Genomic DNA, 20,771 nt, shown 5'->3' with positions numbered 1-20,771 from the left:
TGGACTAGCACAGCATTAATGCATTTATTGGTTTATACATCCTTCCCCTCTTTCAGACTGTGTTCTCCTTAAGGTCAGGGGCTATGTCTTTACTCATCTCCGTATCAACAGCACCTGGTGCGTGCAAGCATGGTATGGGATATCTAGTGAATGCTTCCTTAGCCTCTCCAAGCCCCAGTGTCCTCCTAGGGGAATTAGAGGTAACAACACCCACCTGGGAGGAGAAGCAGGCAGGAGAGTTAAAATGAGATAATGCCTGAAAAGGACATATCAACACATAGTAAGTACTCAATAAATGATGTCTCCTATGATGACTGTGTTATATAATACATTATAACACATATGCCATAATGCTATTTTTTTTATTTTTAATTTTATTTTATATTGGAGTTTAGTTGGTTTACAATATTGTGTTAGTTTCAGGTGTACAGCAAAGTGATTCAGTTCTACATATACCCATTATTTTTCATATTTTTTCTCTTTATAGGTTATTACAAAATATTGAGTAGAGTTTCCGGTGCTATCCAGTGGGTCCCTGTTGATTTATCTATTTTATCTATAGTAGTGTGTATATGTTAATCCCAAACTCCTAATTTATCCCTCCCCCCAACCTTTCCCCTTTGGTAAACATAACTTTGTTTTCTAAATCTGCAAGTCTGTTTCTGTTTTGTAAATAAGTTCATTTGTATCATTTTTTTAGATTCCACATATAAGAGATATCATATGATAAGTGTCTATCTCTGATTTACTTCACTTAGTATGATAATCTCTAGGCCCATCCATGTTGCTGCAAATGGCACTATTTCATTCCTTTTATGGCCGAGTGGTTTTCCATTGTATATATGTACTGCATCTTCTTTTCTTTTTTCTTTACCTTTTTAGGGCCGCAGCCACAGCACTTGAAGGTTCCCAGGCTAGAGGTTGAACTGGAGCTACAGCTGCCGGCCTATACCACAGCTGCAGCAATGCCAGATCTGAGCCACGTCTGTGACCTACACCACAGCTCATGGCAACGCCGGACCCTTAACCCACTGAGCAAGGCCAGACACGGAACCCGCAACCTCATGATTCCTAGTTGGATTAATTTCCACTGCACCACAACAGGAACTCCTGTACTGCATCTTCTTTATCCATTCATCTGTCAATAGACATTTAGGTATTAGCTATTGTAAGTGCTTCAAAGAACACTGGTGTACCTGTATCTTTTCAAATTATGGTTTTCTTTGTATATATGCCCAGGAATGGGATTGCAGGATCATTGCAGTTCTATTTTTAATTTTTTAAGGAACCTCCGTACTGTTCACCATAGTGGTTGTACTCATTTACATTTTCACTGACAATGTAGGAGGGGTCCCTTTTCTCCATACCCTCTCCAGTATTTGTTGTTTATAGACTTTTCGATGATGGCTATTCTGACCAGTATAAGGTGAGGAGGCCTCACTGTAGTTTTGATTTGCATTCCTCTAATCATTAGCAATGTCGAGCATCTTTTCATGTGCTTTTTGACCACCTGTATGTTTTCTTTGGACAAATGTCTATTTAGATCTTCTGCCCTTCTTTTGATTTTTTTTTTTTTTTTTTTTTTTTTTTTTTTTTTTTTTTTTTTTTTTTTTGTCTTTTGTCTTTTTGTCTTTTGTTGTTGTTGTTGTTGCTATTTCTTGGGCCGCTCCCGCGGCATATGGAGGTTCCCAGGCTAGGGGTCGAATCGGAGCTGTAGCCACCGGCCTACGCCAGAGCCACAGCAACGCGGGATCCGAGCCGCGTCTGCAACCTACACCACAGCTCACGGCAACGCCGGATCGTTAACCCACTGAGCAAGGGCAGGGACCGAACCCGCAACCTCACGGTTCCTAGTCGGATTCGTTAGCCACTGCGCCACGACGGGAACTCCTGATTTTTTTTTTTTTTTAATTGAGCTGTATGAGCTGTTTTCATACTTTGGCGATTAATCCATTGTTGGTTGAATCATTTGCAAATATTTTCTCCCATTCTGTGGGTTATCTTTTCATTTTGGTTTTGGTTTCCTTTTCTGCACAAAAGCTTTTGAGTTTAATTATGTCCAATTTGTTTATTTTTGGTTTTATTTTCATTACTCTAGGAGGTGGATCCAAAAAGATATTCCTGCAATTTATGTCAAAGTGTGTTCTGCCTATGTTGTCCTCTAAGAGTTTTATAGTATCCAGTCTTACATTTAGGTCTTTAATCCATTTTGAGGTTATTTTTGTGTATGATGTTAGAGAATGTTCTAATTTCATTCTTTTACATGTAGCTGTACAGTTTCCCGTACCATTTATTGAAGAGACTGTTTTTTTTTATCATATATTCTTGCCTCCTTTATCATAGATTAATTGACTATAGGTGTGTGGGTTTATTTCTGGACCTTCTATCCTGTCCCATTGATCTGTATTTCTGTTTTTGTGCCAGTATTATACTGTTTTGATTATTATAGCTTTGTATATAGTCTGAAGTCAGGGAGCCTGATTCCTCCAATTCTGTTTTCCTTTCTCAGGATTGCTTGACTATTTAGGTCCTTTTGTGTTTCCATACAAATTTATTTATTTATTTATTTATTTATTGTCTTTTTGCTATTTCTTTGGGCCGCTCCCGCGGCATATGGAGGTTCCCAGGCTAGGGGTCGAATCGGAGCTGTAGCTGCCAGCCTACGCCAGAGCCACAACAACGCGGGATCCGAGCCGCATCTGCAACCTACACCACAGCTCACGGCAACGCCTGATCGTTAACCCACTGAGCAAGGGCAGGGACCGAACCTGCAACCTCATGGTTCCTAGTTGGGTTCGTTAACCACTGCGCCACGATGGGAACTCCTCTGTACAAATTTAAAAACTTTTTGTTCTGGTTCTGTGAAAAATCCCATTGGTAATTTGATAGGGATTGCATTGAATCTGTAGATTGCCTTGGGTAGTATAGTCATTTTGACAATATTGATTCTTCCAGTCCAAGAGCATAGTATATCTTTCCCTTTGTGTCATTTCTTCCATCAGTGTCTTATAGTTTTCAGAGTACAGGTCTTTTGCCTTCTTAGGTAAGTTTATTCCTAGGTGTTTCATTTTATTTTGTCTTTTTTTGTCTTTTAAGGGCCGCATCAGTGGCATATGGAGCTTCCAAGGCTAGGGATCAGAGCTGTTGCGGCCAGCTTATGCCAGAGCCACAGCAATGCCAGATCTGAGCTGTGTCTGCAACCTACACCACAGCTCATGGCAACGCCAGATCCCCAACCCACTGAGCAAGGCCAGGGATCGAACCTGCAACCTCATGGTTCCTAGTCAGATTCATTTCTGCTGTGCCAAAACAGGAACTCCTTAATTTATTTTATTTTGATGTGATGGTAAATGTGATCGTTTCTCTAATTTCTCTTTCTGATCTTTCGTTGTTAGTGTCATAGTTATTATTATTATTGGCCATGCCCACAGTATGTACAAGTTCCCCAGGCCAGCAACTGAACCCTTGTCACAGCAGTAACAGAGCCACAGCAGCGACAATGCTGGATCCTTAATCCACTGAGCCACCAGGGAACTTCCATAGTGTTATTATTAATAAATGTGAGGAATTCTCTTATGGTGCAGCAGGTTAAGGATCTGGTGTTGTCACTGCAGCAGTTCAGGTCGCTGCTGTGGCATGGGTTCAATCCCTGGCCCAGGAACTTCCACATGCTGTGGGTGTGGCCAAAATAAATAAATGAGTGAAAGAATTAGTAAGCAAATACATGAATGAATGAGGTGACAATATCAATTTATGTCCTGACTTTGGCCCAGGGTAGGAGTAGACTTTGATATTCTTTGTCCCATGGACTGGAAATGACTAAATATACTGAAGTATTATTTTTTATTTGTTTATATTTTAGATTAAATCCAATATGTGCAGCCTTCATCCAAAAAGTTCTGATTCTTGGGCAAGAATTCACGCAGGTAAGCTGCAAGGTGAGAGGATAAGGAACATTACTTCCTTTTTCTGCATTGGTTTTGACTTCCTGTTGACCTTGCTGTGGAGGAACCATAAAAACACAAATAGAAATTGATTTAAAAAACAGTGTGATCAAAAGAATGAAGAAAGGAATTCCCAGGATTATAAAAACAGCCTGGAAATCAATCACTTGGAGTGAAGCAGGTCACAAGGCTGGGAAATGAAGGTGAAATTGAGAGACTACCTAAAGTGTCTGAATGTACTGGAAAGAGATTTATACAACCAAGGGAGAATTTAGAGGTAAACTGTGATAAGTACGTAAGAAAAAAAGAAAGAAAACAAGCAGAAAAACATTACCTTCTTTACTTTTAAAAAGCCCGTCATAATAGTAACTCCCTCAGAGGGTCCTTATGAGGATTAAATGATGTAATGCATATAAACGCTCTTTGCATAACAGTGAAGACCACAGAGTAAATATTTGATATATGGCAGTTTTTAGAATGGTGCTATCAATATTATCAATCTTTTACGTAATATAGCTGGAATTGTTTCACATACCATCCAGGATAACAAAGCCTTCCCCAAAAGTCTCAGAAAACTTTGTTTTTCAATCACCTGTGGTTACACAGTACTTTAAAAGTGGTATAATGCTCAGTATACGGTTATCCATATTTGCATCTTCAGAATTTATCATGGTACTTGACTTGTGTAGTAAGCGCTTAAAACAAGTGTTGAAAACAACTGAATAACTATGTACATAAATTTGTACAATGATGGGAATCTTGTGAAGAAAATTATTGTTATTCTAAACATTTGCAAATCTGGTGTTTTTTTCCACATCCAATATCATTTTTTGTCTCTCTCAATTATGTAAAAGACATTGGATTATGTGAAATGTAAATATTTCATAAAATTTGGTTAAAAAGAAATAACATTAAATATAAAATAAAATGTGTTCATTAGCAAATTAAAAAGAAAAAAGAAAACAAGCAGATTGAAAAAGAGACAGGGATTTCCCTGTGGCATAGTAGGTTAAGGATCTGGTGTTGTCACTGCTGTGGGTTGGGTCACTGCTGTGGTGCTGGTTCGATCCCTGGCCCAAGAACTTCTGCCTGCTGCAGCTGTGGCCAAAAAAAAAAAAAAAAAAAAAAGTGGAAAGTGTTGTTGGGGAATGGGAAACTGGGTCCAGAGGAGTACAATTTTTTTTGTAACAATCTTCTTGTAGGACTATTAATTAGTTAATAAGCTTTATATTATGTTTGCACTGGTTAATTCAATCAGTTAATTTAATGTGCACTTATATATTACTTTGCAATCAGGCACTGTTGTAAGTGCTTTCTTCACAAATGTTAACCAATTTAATCCTTTTAACAACTTTAAGCTATACCTACTATTATCATTCCCAGTTTACAAGTAAAGAAACTGAGACACAGAGAAATTAATTGCTCAAGGCTACATGGCTGTTAAGTCATGGAGCTAGGATTAAAATCAAGTGGTCTGACCCCAGACCTGCCTATTTGATTCTTAAAGTATTAATATGCATTATTTTAATTAGAATAAAAACAATTAAAAAATCAGTATGACCTTTTAAGAGGATTTATTCCTAACTTTTTGAATATAGAGGGGCAAAGTTCTAAAATGTAATCAGTTATTTTTTCTATAAGCAATTAACTGACAGAATGCTAAATACACATTAGTTAGACCTTAATTACCTCAAAAAGAATTTGCTGAATCCCTACTACATGCCAGCCACAGAAGCAGGTGCAGGAGACCCAATGCTCAATGAGAAAATGTGCCTGAACTTGGGAGACTTACAGTACAGAGAGGGAGGCAGACAACTCCATGACTAAAGTAGGACATATTTAGTGGAGTATGTTTGGAAACTCATGGAATACAAAATAGGCAGTCACTAGGGCAGTCTGGGGAGATTTCCTGGAGGGACAGTATCTGAGATGGGCTCTAAGGGTCAGATAGGAGTTAGATGAAAAAGTGGCTAACGAATGTTCAAGGAAGAGGAAAGAGCAATGAATACTGGTTTAAATGAACTGAACTGTTTGGTCTCCTCTCCTATCTAAAGTAAATATCAAAATCGATAGTATTAAAAGCTGTCTTAACCCGGAGATTCCATAGCCCAGACCAATGGGGTACAAGCCATGCTGCTATACTCCAATATCAGTGGTTGTTTCTCTAATAAGAGGAAAAAATGAATTGCTATAACTTCCTTCATATTAAGTTTACCTCCTAAGACTTCTCTTAAAAATATGTTATAGCTCAGGTCTTGGAATCTGACTGCTGTTTTCAAATCCTGGCTTCACTGATTACCAAATGTGGGAGACTGGGCAATAGTTACTGAACCTCTCTGAGCCTCAGTTGCCTCAGTTGTAAAATGAGGATAACAACCTCCCATATCTCACAGGGGTGCTGTGAGAATTAAATATACATGGGTCAAACTTAGAACAATTTAATAAAAATAAGTAAAAGTTATAGTTAAGAAAAAAGTTAGCTGTGATTTCTTAATATATTTTGCATTATTTTAAGATAACTTGGCAGCTATACTAAAGATTCATATTCTGTTAGTTAATAGTTCTTTATTTGAGTGCCAGAATTTTAAATGGCAATTTTTATGGGTTTCTGCAAAGAGCACTATGGCTTCGGCTTGTCCTGTCCCCAATAAGGCTCTGAGCTCAGAAAAATGCCCCAAGTATGTCAGCATCTGATCCTTTACCCTTTGGTCCATCTGCACTTGAAGCTGGCTGGCACTGTTCTCTATTTTAGAGCAGTAGCTATATGAAACAACTGTGGATGCTTTCTCAAAAGTGGGTCTTCCCCAAGCCTCCTGGTCCAGAATGTTCCAGGGTAGTTCCTTGAACTGCTTTGGGCTCAGCAAGTTTTTGTGTTATAAATGGTCTGAGAGCTTTGAGAAGCATTTAACCCTGATGTTCTGTTTGTGTGTCAGGGGAAGATTCATGGTGGAGCCGTTATTTGCACTGACTTTGAAGAAGTAGCAGGAGCTGGCTGGGGAAGGAGTCCAGGGGTGGGAGGGGGAATTTCCTGCAGAGGAAGAAGCTTGTGCCAAGCAAGGCCGGAAGAGCTTGGCCTCTTAATGCAGCTATAGGAACTCAATGTGGTTGAAAGGTGGTTGGGAGTGGAGAGTGGAGACAGGTGAGGGGGAGGTGGGAGGGTTTAATATGAGTTCGGATTTTATCCCTAGAATCCTTAGGGATTGAGAAGAAACTTTAGTTAAGCAAAGGTAGCATGATGAGATGGATTTTTGAGAGACCCATGAGGAGCCTGGGCCTTCACTCAAGTGAGTCTCAATTGCCTCCTCTGAAAAACAAGAAAAATGAAATTTACCTCACAAGTCTGTTCTAAGACTTTAATGGGATAAATGATGGAATATGCTTAGCACAAGGCCAAGACCACTTCCCTTCAATTTCCGTTCCAGTGAACAAATCTGCTCTTCTTTGGGCTCCTAAAAGGCTTGGTGATCTCTGAAAGACGTGTCTTGGGGGACATTTTTGACTTGGGCTGTACCCCATCTGAATGTGAAACTTTTAGACTTCGGGGGCTCCTCCCTGTGGATAAGAACTTATGTTTTCTGGCGCTTCAGCATTTCCGTGCCCCAGGGTGGGTAAGGACTACTCTAAGAGATGAGAACTCAGCTGGTCCCGGGCCCAGAAAGCCAGGGCCTCTTTCTGGGCTGGACTAGACCAACACTCTCAAGCAGGCATGTTGGAAGTCTTCCCAGATTGAGGAATGTAAGGAGCTTTATGAAAACGATAATACATTATGTCTTAATTATTGATAGGTTCTATGCTTGGCTCTTTATAAGGATTAGCTCTTTTACACATTAACAGTCTTCCACATGTGTATGGCCGAGGAAACAGGCCTGGAGAACTTAGGTAAACTTAACAGAAAGTCACAGAAGGGGCAGGGCAAAGTTTCAAAACCCCAGATGTTTTTAGAGTCAAAGGTGCTTCTACTGCCTCCTCTTCTCCTATGGGGGAAACTAAAAGGTAAGTCCCTTGTTGGTTAATTTCTTTTTCTTTTTACATCCACACCTGCAGCATATGGAAGTTCCCAGGCTAGGGGTCTAATTGGAGCTACAGCTGCTGGCCTACACCACAGCCACAGCAACACAGGATCCTTAATCCACTGAGCGAGGCCAGGGATCAAACCCATATCCGCATAGACAATAGTTGGATTCATAACCCACTGAACCACAATAGGAACTCCTATTTCTCAAACTTTGCCCACAGTTTTCTTTTTCTCTTGTTGTTGTTCTACCTGGTAGCAGAAATATCAAAGATTTTGTAGGGACTTCCTAGTTCCAGGGAAGAGAATTCATCAAGCAGTTCAACTTCTGTTTCCATTCTCCTTCCCTCTCCTCCTTGTCCTTCCTGTGAGGGAAACAAAAAAGACATCAGCAAAAAATTGGCTCAAAATTTCAATGTGATTTCTTCAAAGGTTTCACTGGAATCTGATAGGTATTGAAAGAAAAACTTTACAAATCAATCTGTAACATTGACAGTAGCAAATAACTGAAGCAGAGTGCTGAACACACAGCAACAACTCCCTCTTTTATCTTCTAAGCATTGACTGAGGACCTGTTGGGTGCCAAGCCCTGCTCTAGGCCCTGGGGGGGGGGTGGGCATGGAGTTATCTAGGGCAATATTCCTGACCTCAAGGACAAACCGGCAGTCTAGGAAGCTGGACAAGTAAATCTGTGACTAGAGTGGGCTATGTTCCATGGCATGTGATCAGGAAAGCACAGGACAATTTCCCAAGTGGGCAAGTCAGGGAAGACTTCCTGAAGGTGATGCTTGAGCTGGGTTTTAAGGGTCAGTAAGTTGGCTCTTTTTCTTTCTTTCTTTCTCCCTCTCTCTCTCTCTCTCTCTCCCTCTCCCTCCCTTTCTTTCTTTTTCTTTCTTTCTTTCTTTCTTTCTTTCTTTCTTTCTTTCTTTCTTTCCTTCCTTCCTTCCTTCCTTCCTTCCTCCTTCCTTCCTTCCTTCCTTCCTTCCTTCCTTCCTTCCTTTCTTTCTTTCTTTCTTTCTTTCTTTCTTTCTCTCTCCCTCTCTCCCTCCCTCTCTCTCCTCCTCTCACTTTCTTTCATGGGTGTACCTGTGGCATATGGAGGTTCCCAGGCCAGACAATCAAAGCGGTGCCTCCACAGTGACCTGAGCTGCTGCAGTAGGATTCTTAACCCACTGCACCACAGAGGGGACTCTGGCTCTGAGTATTTCTGAGAATCCAATATGGATAGCAGAAAGACTGTTAGTGAGTCACCATTGAACGTATAGGATTTCATGGCTCAAACAGGTGGGTCTCAAGCTAAACTGTTATTATTTTTAAAAAGTGGTCATTTTTGCTTTGAAGGAAAATTTGATTGGAAGGTTTAAGATTGAAAGGTTTCCTTGGTCAAATTTCTCAACTCATTAAGCTTTCGTTTCTTTATCTCTGATATGGAGAGTATAACAGCATCCATCTGTGATGAGATGGTTATTTACCACCCTATCACCCACTCTCCCTTTTTTCTTTAGCAATGAAGCCTTTTTTTTTTTTTTTTTTTTTTTTGCTTTTCAGGGCTCCACTCATGGCATGTGGAGGTTCCCAGGCTAGGGGGTCTAAGCTACAGCTGCCGATCTCCACCAATAGCCACAGCAACGTCAGATCTGAGCCTTGTCTGTGACCTACACCACAGCTCACAGCAACTCTAGATCCTCAACCCACTGAGCAAGTCCAAGGATCGAACCCACAACCTCATGGTTCCTAGTCAGATTCGTTTCTATTGCACTACAAAGGAACTCCTGGAACCAATTTTTAAGATGGCAATGTGTCCAGATTTAACACACACATGCAAACATTTCCCAGCCTCCTTTGAAGTTTAATATCATCATGTGGCTAATATCTGGCTCTTGAAATGAACTGGTAATGTTACATGGTATTTCCAGGGAGGTTATTAAAAGGGAGAGGATAATAGGAATTGACTACATACGAGCACGACGGTTGTTTCTGGGGTGATGAAAAAGTTCTGGAGTTCCCGTCATGGCACAGTGGAAACGAACCCAATTAGAAACCATGAAATTGCGGGTTTGATCCCTGGCCTTGCTCAGTGGGTTAAGGATCCAGCATTGCCGTGAGCTGTGCTATAGGTCGCAGATGTGCCTCTGATCTGGCGTTGCTGTGGCTCTGGTGGAAGCTGGCAGCTACAGCTCTGACTAGACCCCTGGCCTGGGAAACTCCATATGCCGTGGTAGTGGCCCTAAAAAGACAAAAGACAAAAAAAAAAAAAAAGAAAGAAAGAAAGAAAGAAAAAAGTTCTAAAGCTAGACAGTAGAAATTGTTGCAAAACTCTAAATTTACTAAAAAAATCTTTGAATTGCACCTTTAAAACAGGCAGATTTCATGGTAATTTATACTTCATTAATATTATAATAATAATAGACCATTTTAAGTGTTTTTAAAAATAGTATTTTATTAAGAAGAAAAACATTGCTGTAGGAGTTCTCTTCCAGCCTAGCATTAAGGATCTGGCATTGTCACTGCTGTGGCTTGGGTTCCATGACCTGGGAACTTCTGCATGCCATGGATGCAACCAAAAAGAAAAAAGAAAGAAGGAAAGAAAGAAAAAAAGAAAAGAGACATTGCTATACCCAGGTAGTCATATTCTAGCAATGAGATGTAAGTAGAAGTGTTGTTTGGGACTTCTGGAATGCTCCTTAAAAGAGAATGGGGTTATAGATTAAAAGTAAGTGGATGGAGGAGTTCCCTGGTGGCTCGGGGGTTAAGGGTCTGGCATCATCACTGCTATGGCTTGGGTCGCTGCTGTGGCATGGGTTTGATCACTGACCTAGGAACTTCCGCCTACTGCAGGTGCACTCACGCCCCCAAAAAAAGAAAGAAAAAAAAAAGAAATGGGCAGGTCCAGCAGGCAGAAAATCAGTAAGGACTTAATCAAACTCAACAGTACCAACAATCAACTGGATGTAACTGACATCTATATGCTACATTATTCCAAAACAGCAGAACACACATTCTCCTCAAGTTCACATGTAGCATTCACCAAGACAGACAAATTCTGGGCCAAAAAATATATCTTAAGAAAAAAAATTTTTTTTATTTTTTTATTTTTAGAGCCACACCCGAGGCATGTGGAGGTTCCCAGACTAGGGGTCCAATCAGAGCCACAGCTGCTGGCCCATGCCACAGCCACAGCAATGCCAGATCCAAGCCAAGTCTGTGACTTACACCACAGCTCACAGCAACACTGGATCCTCGACCCACTGAGCAAGGCCAGGGATTGAACTCGCAACCTCATCGTTCCTAGTTGGATTCATCTCTGCTGCGACATGACGGGAACTCCAACAAATTTTTTTCTTTTTTTTTTTTGGTCTTTTTGCCATTTCTTGGGCCGCTCCCGTGGCATATGGAGGTTCCCAGGCTAGGGGTCTAATTGGAGCTGTAGCCGCTGGCCTAAACCAGAACCACAGCAACTCAGGATCTGAGCCGCATCTGCGACCTACACCACAGCTCACGGCAACACCTGATGCTTAACCCACTGAGCAAGGCCAGGGATCGAACCCGCAACCTCATGGTTCCTAGTAGGATTCGTTAACCACTGCGCCACGACGGGAATTCCTCCAACAAATATTTAAAAAGAGAAATTACATGTCTGCTCTCAGGCAAAAATGGAATCAAACTAGAAATCAATAACAAGGAGAGAGCTGAAAAATCCCCAAATACTTAAGAGATTAAACAATATATTTCTAGGAGTTCCCGTTGTGGCTCAACAGGTTACAAGCCTGACTAGCATCCATGAGAATGTGGGTTTGAACCCTGGCCTCTCTAAGTGGGTGGGGGATCCAGTGTTGCTGTGAGGTATGGTGTAGGTTGCAGAGATGGCTCAGATCCCGTGTTGCTGTGGCTGTGGCAAAGGCCTGCAGCTATAGCTCTGATTCGATCCCTAACCTGGGAACTTCCATATGCCATGAGTTCAACCCTAAAAAAACAAGCAAGAAAGAAGGGAGGGAGGGAGAAAGAAAAAAGAAAGGAAGGAAAGAAGGAAGGAAGGGAGAAAAGTCATGGAGTTCCCTTGCGATACAGCAGGTTAAGTATCTGGTGTTGTCACTGCAGTGGGCTGGGTTGTTGTAACTGGGAAACATATCCTAAAACCTTCCATGGGTGGCCTTGGGGGAAAGGAGATATTCAAAGCCATAGAAATCAGAATGACATCAAAAATTTTCAACAGCAAAACTAGAAGGTAGAAAAAAATCTTTTTCAAAATTCTGTGGCAGGAGTTCTCTGATGGCTCAGTGGGTTAAGGATCTGGCATTGTCACTGCTGTGGCATGAGTTTGATCCCTGGACTGAGAACTTCCAAAAGCCATGGGTGTGTCCAAAACAATTCTGTGTGGACTGTGAACTTAGAATTTTATTCCTAGAAAAATATTTGTCAAATATTAATCAAGAACAAAGTCATTTTGGACATGTAAAGACTTAAAAAAAAAAACTTTCTATGTACCTTTTCTTTGAGAATATGTGCCACATCAAAATGAAGAGGTAAAATAAGAAAAAGAAAGACATGTAACCTGGTAAACAGAGATTCAACAAAGTTGACTAAGGGAAGCCCTAGGATAATGGTGAAAAAAAGCCCTAAAATGATAACTGAGAGCAGACCTTGAGCACACAGGTCCAGACTGGAGGAGGATGAGGACTTGAGGAGAACTCCAAGATTTAAAAAAAAAGAAATTTGGGAGTTCCCTGGTGGTCTAGTGCTTAGGACTCAGTGCTTTCACTGCTCCAGCCTGGGTTCAATCCCACATCAAGCCAGTACATGCCACGACAAAAAGAAAAGAAAAAGAAAGAAATTAGAATATATGGAATACATTCTCGCTTTTAGGATCTCCTGCCACAACTTTTTCTTAACCTCTTGGAGTCTCTATCTTCTTATAATGGAGAGAAAAAGAACAAGCAGCAAACTGCATCTTTCCTGGTTATGATCACATTACCTAACAGAATATGTTAATAAAGTATACATAGAATATCTGTGATACATACAAGGATATGGAAAATAATGCTGCTTGGTTTTTGATAGCGTTTAACAATCTAGAAAACATAAACAGATAATTCTAAAAGGAAGAAAAAAATCAAGAAATACATATGTAAGCATGTTATTTAGAATAATGGGTATAAATTCCAGGAGTTCCTGCTGCGGCTCAGTGGCAACGAACCCGACTGGTATCCTTGAGGATGCAGGTTAGACGCCTGGCCCCACTCAGTGGCTTAAGGATCTGGTGTTGCTGTGAGCTGTGGTATAGGCTGGTAGCAGCAGTTCTGATTCAAACTCTAGCCTGGGAACCTCCATTTGCTGCAGGTGTGGCCCTAAAAAGCATAAATAAATAAATAAATAAATAAATAAATGCCTATGTGCCATAGGGCAGCAGAATTCAAAAGGTGGCATGTGAGACCCTCTGGTGTTCCTCATTCCTTCTTCAACTCTCTCTCAATCCCTGACCAGCCACACCCAGTGGCAGGCTGAGAACTTGTAGCTCTGCAAATTGGCTTGCGTTCCAGCCCATTCTTCCCCTCCCCCTTGCCTTGCAAATATAAAGAACTGAACACTCCCTACTCTATTCCAGTCTGAAGTCCTCTCCTAGGACCTATGTAACTTGTTGCATGTTATCTATTTTCATGTCTTTTTCCTTCTACACTATGAGCCCTTGAGGGAAAAACTTTAACTTATTTATCTCTTTGTATCTTTGGTGCCTGGCATAGTATATCTTTGGTCAATGTATACTTGGCTTCTCTCATTCAGTAAAATGGGTATTATGTTATCTAATAGCGTTTTGTTGAGATATAAATAAAATGGGCATGCTCTTTTTGTCTGATGGCATCTCACCCATTCCACCCCATGTTACTGACTTTGCCTTGATCTCTCAGGGCATAGGGACACTCAGGCCTGGCTAATCATAGCACTGCTTCTTCCAGAACACAGTGTTGGTCAGACAGGATGGCTGGAGCCATGACCCAAGCAGGCCATCAGAGCCTTTTATGAGGCTTGGTTTATGGAGGCTGGGAGAGGGTGTCTCTCTTCCTATAGTCATGCATTTTAAGGACAAAGGCTTGGGGCTGTTTGTGGCCCTTTTTATATCTTTGAGGTCAGGGGCAGTTTGAAAAGCAAGCCAGCATGGAGAGGGCAAGAGGGCTGAGAGAGAAAGGGAGAGAGAATCTGAACACATCACTGAGCCCTCAGGTCCATTGTGCCTGCAGCCAACCTGTCTGTGGCCTTTCCAGCTACTGACGCCCTGAGATTTTCCTTCTGCTCAAGTTGGTTTCAGCTGGTTTCCTGACACTTGCTTCCTAAGAGCTGTGACTCGTACAGTTCATGAAGTACAAATGTGTGGCATAGAGGAAGTACAAACTCATTGGTAGTTCTTACTTCTGCCTTTAATAATAATAAAAATAAAGTGAGAGATGAGGAGTAACACATAAAAGTGAGTGGATTTTTATGTATTCTTTTCCACATATTAAGAACTCTTGGAGTTCCCGTCATGGCGCAGCGGAAACAAATCCAACTAGGAACCATGAGGTTGCAGGTTTGATCCCTGGCCTCGCTCAGTGGGTTAAGGATCCGGTGTTGCCGTGAGCTGTGGTGTAGGTCGGATCTGGTGTTGCTGTGGTTCTGGTATAGACCAGTGGCTACAGCTCTGATTCAACCCCTAGCCTGGGAACCTCCATTTGCCGTGGGCGCGGCCCTAAAAAGGACGAAAGACAAAAAACCAATTCTTAGAGTTTTCACATTTCTACTTTTTCCATGGTTTTCATTCAAACAAACCTCAATAGAAACTCAGTCTCCTTCTGATGGCTTCTTGCAGATTTCTTTTCAGGGCAGTCCTCAGTGAAGGTTGAAGGCTGGATGAACATGTGGTTTGCCTTTTTTTTCTCTTTTGCTCTTTGATCAATAGTCTTCATCTCCCTGTGGGGCAATCACCAAGACACATGGAAAAGAGTTAGCATTATCTTTTTACTCTATCTTCATATGAAAAGAGAAGCAAGTATTTACAAATGCATTCATTACATCTGTCAAGAGCAACCAACTAAAGCAGAAAGTTGACCACACAGCAGCCAACTCAGTCATGGAGCCCCTGCTATGTTCTAGGAATCACACAGCCCTGGGGGACTCGGAGGAATGAGATGCCGTCCCTGACTCAATGGAACACATACTCAAGTTAGGAGAACCAACAATCTGAAAGAACGCTGAAGCTTGAGCTTGAGGGCAGGCCGAATTCAATCTGGGGCTCTCCTGTTTGCTGGGTGTTAAGCAAATTGCTTAGCCTCTCCATACCAGTGTACTCATCTCAGCATGGCAATAATAGACTCTATGGTTGTGGTGAAGATTGCATTACCATGGGTCAAGCAATTAGCACAGTGCCGGGTACACAGGGAGTATTCAATAAATGAGAAGGTTTTCAGTGGAATGTGAGAATGTTGAACTGGGTAATGACCAGCTGACCTCTGAATGTGAGTAGACCTCTACATGAGAAGAAGTGGGTTATGGTCATTCAAGGCAGCCAAAACGACAATAAACATATTTTCAAGTGGATTAAGATGCTGTCATATACTTCTCTGCTGCTGCAGAAGAGATTTGGAAAGACTGGTATTAAAAACCAGGAAAAGAACTTGGCCTAAACTAACGGTTATTCTAACAATGGGGGTCTTTTTCCAAATCAAAGGAAAAAATTGAGTTGATACAACATTCTCACTTTCGGGATCCTCTGCCACAACTTTTTCTTAACCTTTTGAAGCCTGCTTTTGCTTGCCATGGACAGACAAAGAACAAGCAGCAACTTGCATTTGTCCTTGTTATGATAACATTTTCTAACAGAAAAACTTGGACACAATTCCTTGATAATATTTTCTATATTGTCATTTCTCAAGATACTGAAGCCTATACATGTCTTATGCTCCTATTTTCAAGTGAAAACATCTTTAGCTTGTATGACAGAAGCATATGATGAAACATTTCATATAATTCTCCAAAGAGCATTTTGTTTGTTTTCTTTTTGCCCATAGCATGAGGAAGTTCCCAGGCCAGGGATTGAACCTGCACCACAGCTATAGCAGTGACAACATTAGATCCTTAACCCACTGTGCCAACTGGGAACTCCTGCAAAGAGCATTTTGAATTCTGAGTGCTTCGCCTCCAGACAAGTTTGAGGATCAGGGATCTGGACTCACAAGGAGACTAAATTCTACAGCAGCAACTGACTATGCTCTGTCATTGTATAGCTCATTTGCATGTGCCAGCTAGGCTCTCCCTACACTGAGAGCAGAGACCCCTGTAAAATAGCTGCTGGGTTGCCTTTTCAAAGGGGTATCGCTCTAGGCCTCCAGCTGCAAACTTTCCAACTCCAAAACCCAGAGCTGCTTTGGACCCTGCAGTTTTCATGGTATGGGGTCATGTGTATTACCTCTAACATCCGTCATTTGCTGAGCACTTCTTGTGAGCCAGGGGCTAAGCTAGACATCTCCTTTAACCTACCTGATTACTCTTTGTCCCTGTTTTACAGATGAGGTTTCCAAGCCTCACATGGGCTAAATGATGGACCTCATTCATGCAGAGGGTGAGACAGAGCTGTAACTGCACCTTTGCTCTGTCCAATATCGATGCCAGTGCTCTCAACTGACATGCTATGTTAGTAAAAATAAGTGGTAACTGATATCCCCAAAGAGTCCTCCCACCTACAATAATATCCCACATGAGCATTTGTCACCTTTTGTTCTTGTTATGGCCACCATTTTAAAAAATGAATAAAAAGACTTAGTGTTTAAAAATTTAAACATGATTTCTCTTGTGGCTCAGTGGGTTAAGGACCTGGTGTTGAAATTGCACTGGCTTGGGTTGCTGCTGTGGTGCAGGTGTGGTCCCTGGCCTGGGAACTTCCACATGCCACAAGGGTGGCCAAAAAGAAAAAAAAATAAACATATAAAAAGTAAAGGAAATTGTATAATTAACATCATTTATCCATTATCTAGCTTTAATAGTTATCAATCTGAGATCAATTTTGGTTTATCTGTTACTTCCTTTGCCTCCCTGCCCCCACCCCCAAATGGGTTATTTTAAGGCAAATCTTAAACACCATATCATTTCATCCATAAACACGTCATTATGTATCTCTTTAAGATATGGCTTTTTTTTTTTTTTTTGGAGTTCCCGTCGTGGCGCAGTGGTTAACGAATCCGACTAGGAACCATGAGGTTTCGGGTTCGGTCCCTGCCCTTGCTCAGTGGGTTAATGATCCGGTGTTGCCCTGAGCTGTGGTGTAGGTCGCAGATGGCGCTCGGATCCCGAGTTGCTGTGGCTCTGGCGTAGGCTGGCAGCTACAGCTCCGATTGGACCCCTAGCCTGGGAACCTCCATATGCCGCGGGAGTGGCCCAAGATACGGCAAAAAGACAAAAAAAAAAAAAAAAAAAAAAAGATATGGCTTTTTTTTTTTTTTTTTTTTTTTTGGCTATGCCCACAGGAAGTGGAAATTCCTGGGCCAAGGATTGAACCCACACCAAAGCAGCAAACCAAGCCACTGTAGTGATAACACCAGATCCTTAACCCACTGAGCCACCAGAGAACTCCAAGATATGGCCTTTTCAAAAAAAAAAACCATGGAATTCCCTGATGGCTCAGAGGATTAAGGATCTAGGATTGTCACTGCTGTGGTGCGGGTTCAATCCCTGGCCCAGAAACTTCTACATGTTGCAGGTTCAGCCACCCTCCCCCAAAAAACCCTACAAAACCCCCAGTAACTACAAAGCTATTACAATGTCTTTTGAAAAGGAATAGACCAATAAAAGGAATGTCTTCATATCATCTAAAACCAAGTCAATGTTCAAATTTCCCAATTAGTTTCAATTCAAATCAAGATCCAAACAGTGTTTTGATTAATATGTCTCTTCAGTGTCTTCTAAACAATAACAGCTCCTCCTCCCTCTTTTATTTTCCTTGCCTTTTTATGTGTTGAAAACACCAGGTTATTTGTCCTATAGAATTTTCCATTTTGGATTGGCCAGTTGTACCCCTGGAGTGTTTGACATGGTCCTCTGAGCTCTGTTTGCCCTTTAAACTGGTAGATGTAGATGGTTGCCGTTTTTAAAAAAGTTTCTTGGGAGTTCCCGTCGTGGCGCAGTGGTTAACGAATCCGACTAGGAACCATGAGGTTGCGGGTTCGGTCCCTGCCCTTGCTCAGTGGGTTAATGATCCGGCGTTGCCGTGAGCTGTGGTGTAGGTTGCAGACGCGGCTCGGATCCTGCGTTGCTGTGGCTCTGGTGTAGGCCGGTGGCCACGGCTCCGATTCGACCCCTAGCCTGGGAACCTCCATATGCCGCGGGAGCGGCCCAAGAAATAGCAAAAAGACAAAAAAAAAAAAAAAAAAAAAAAAAAAAAAAAAAAAAAAAAAAAAAAAAAGTTTCTTGAAGTATAACATAGATACCAAAGTGTGCACAAACTCTAAATATTCAGCTCAAGGAGATTTCACATACTGAGCATACCCACATAACCAGCACCCAGATGGAGAAATAGAACATTGCCAGCCCCCCAGAACCCCCCTAGTGCCCCTACTTCCCCAAGGGCAGTCCTGCCCTGATGTCTAAAAGCACACATGTGTTCTAAGGCCATCATTTTTTAAAGAGATAAAACTTTGAAAATTGCTTTATTAGTAGAAGGCAAGTTTTTTTGTTTTTTTTTTTTTTTTTCCTCTGTAGGGCCACACCTGAGGCATATGGAAGTTCCCAGCCTAGCAGTCTAATGAGAGCTGCAGCTGCCGGCCACGGCCACAGCCACAGCAACACCAGATTCAAGCCGCATCTGCAACCTACACCACAGCTCATGGCAACGCCAGATCCTTGACCCACTGAACGAGGTTAGGGATTGAACCCACATCCTCATGGATACTAGTTTGGTTCATTGCCACTGAGCAACAACAGGAATTCCCCAAAATTATTATTTTTTTTAAAAAAGGTAGGGCACAGGGCACTGTTATAGACCAAAAGACACCAAAGAGATAACATCAAAATATAATTTCTGGTCTTTGATTGGATCCTGGAGCAGCAAGTAAAACCAAAAATGGTACTTTGAGCACGATTGGGGAAATTTTATTTGAGCTAATTATTAGAGATAAAGAAAATGTGGCAAAATGGCAAATGCACTGAAGACATCTGATGTTCATGCCACTATCCTTCAAACTTTTCTGAAAGGTCTCAAAAACCACTAAATTGAATAAAAATATAGGAAAGGGAAAAGGCAGAGGGACATGTTCATAATATGCTGCTAGTGGGGAAAACAGCCTAAAAAACAGCCTGACAGTGCGACTCTACTACTTTTGTTTAGAGAGACAGATGTATGTGCCCAGGAAAAAAGACTGGAAGGATCCATTAAAAAAATGTTGGCAACATGTAACCGTAGGTGCTTTTCCAGGTTGGTTGTTTTCATTGAACATAAATGTTTCTGTAGTTAGAAAAAAAAACTTAAAAAAAAAGATCTAGTCTCTATTACTCCATTCTGACCACAAGAAAGCTGAATGAGTGTCAGATGTTACAGGGTTGGCCCCCAGTTACAAATTAGTGTGAGGTGCTGCAATTGACAAGTGCTGACCACACCTCTTGCCACCACCACCCCCCGCCCCCCGCCAAGGCCCCTTCAATACCTGAGAAAGTTTTCATGCAGCTCCTTCAGGTACTTGTCGAAATAATTCCATTCATTCCAGTGAAGCCGGTTCAGCTGGTGGAGGTTGTTGCTCCGCTTCTTCATGTTGCTCAGGGTCAGATCGATGATCTCAGCGTACGTCAGGGTGGACTCCGTGGCATTCATGTTGAGGAAAACTTCACACTGTTTGTTGGTGCTGACTCAGCATTTTTAGTGGGATGTGTCTAGTGCATGAGGAGGAGAGGGGTGAGACGGCAGGTGGGGAAACTGCACTGTTCCTGGAAATCTGAGCAGGAAATGACTCCATGGCCTGCCTTTTGATCATGGCCTGCTTTGGAAGGAAAGAGGCTATCCTCTTCGTAGCTAGGCCATTCCCCATCTTTTAATAAAGTCTTTCTCCCCGCCTGCTGATAGGCTAGGAAGTGCTTCTTTTCTTTTCTTTTCTTTTCTTTTTTTCTCTTTTTTTAGGGCTGCACCTGCAGCATACGGAGGTTCCCAGGCTAGGGGTCAAATTGGAGCTTTAGCTGTTGGCCACAGCCACAGCCATAGCAACATGGAATCCAAGCCATGTCTGCAGCCTACAGCACAGCTCACAGCAACAGCGGATCTTTAACCCACTGAGCGAGGCCAGGGATTGGACCTATGTCCTCATGGATACTAGTCAGATTCCTTTCCACTGAGACACAGTGGGAACTCCAGGAAGTGCTTCTCTGAGACTGTCACCTTCCTCCATCATCACAGTTGTGAATAGCAAGGGAGGCCCCCTCCTCATTCCCTACCTCATGTTTGTTGAAAAGTTCTCTCTACCATCTTCACTCCCTCCACCCCTTCTGAACTGGTCAGAATTTCAGCTACACTCATCACGAGCTGTGAGACCTCAGGTAACATACAGCATGCTCTGTGTCTCCACTTCCTTATAAAACAGGGAATAACTGTAGGTACCTTAGATGATGTTTGTAATAATAATAATGACAGTTACTATTTTTTTCTTTCAGTACAAGCTGCATGCCATTCAATCCTGGTCACAAAACGGTTGATTTGGCATAACTGTCCATATTTTAGGAATGAGTCGATAAAGATGTTGAGCTTAGATAGGATCTTAAAGCCAACCGGTTGCTGGGCTATGACTTAAATCCAGTGCTGTGTATCCCCAGTC

General features: G+C 41.8%; 2 protein-coding genes and 1 long non-coding RNA gene across 7 annotated transcripts in view; 1 reads left to right on the top strand and 2 right to left on the bottom strand.

Annotated features, from left to right (window-relative positions):
- The window catches only part of DMC1 (DNA meiotic recombinase 1), a 112,058-nt gene that overhangs the window by 46,772 nt on the left and 44,515 nt on the right, over positions 1-20,771 (bottom strand). Inside the window, exons 10-12 of the mRNA XM_084955290.1 lie at positions 19,617-19,769; positions 14,755-14,895; positions 8,209-8,321 (exon numbers count right to left, since the gene is read on the bottom strand). Coding sequence (XP_084811416.1) covers positions 8,209-8,294 — 86 coding nt within the window. The 5' untranslated portion in view covers positions 8,295-8,321; positions 14,755-14,895; positions 19,617-19,769. The remainder of the gene's footprint in view (positions 1-8,208; positions 8,322-14,754; positions 14,896-19,616; positions 19,770-20,771) is intronic.
- Positions 1-20,771, top strand: part of LOC110260646 (uncharacterized) — a 102,967-nt gene that overhangs the window by 62,301 nt on the left and 19,895 nt on the right. The window contains exon 3 of one of the 2 annotated variants that reach the window (XR_014803051.1): positions 3,863-3,926. This is a non-coding gene — a long non-coding RNA (uncharacterized LOC110260646). Of the gene's footprint in view, positions 1-3,862; positions 4,000-20,771 lie in introns of those variants that run through there. The other variant, XR_014803050.1, reaches the window with a different exon arrangement.
- Positions 3,829-20,771, bottom strand: part of FAM227A (family with sequence similarity 227 member A) — a 61,458-nt gene continuing 44,515 nt past the window's right edge. Inside the window, exons 15-18 of one of the 4 annotated variants that reach the window (XM_084955287.1) lie at positions 19,617-19,769; positions 14,755-14,895; positions 8,209-8,321; positions 3,829-4,000 (exon numbers count right to left, since the gene is read on the bottom strand). In XM_084955287.1, the coding sequence (XP_084811413.1) occupies positions 8,246-8,321; positions 14,755-14,895; positions 19,617-19,769 (370 nt within the window). In that variant the 3' untranslated portion in view covers positions 3,829-4,000; positions 8,209-8,245. Of the gene's footprint in view, positions 4,001-4,268; positions 8,322-14,754; positions 14,896-19,616; positions 19,770-20,771 lie in introns of those variants that run through there. The other 3 variants (XM_084955289.1, XM_084955288.1, XR_014803049.1) reach the window with 3 other exon arrangements.

This window comes from Sus scrofa, chromosome 5 (genome assembly GCF_054392235.1).
Source record: "Sus scrofa isolate SSC_HxYL_T2T_F1_AM1 chromosome 5, Sscrofa_HxYL_maternal_Yorkshire_Landrace_v2.0, whole genome shotgun sequence".
Classification (NCBI taxonomy): Eukaryota; Metazoa; Chordata; class Mammalia; order Artiodactyla; family Suidae; genus Sus; species Sus scrofa.
The sequence above is the reverse complement of the archived record's forward strand: the minus strand, read 5'-3'. Positions and strand labels throughout refer to the sequence as shown.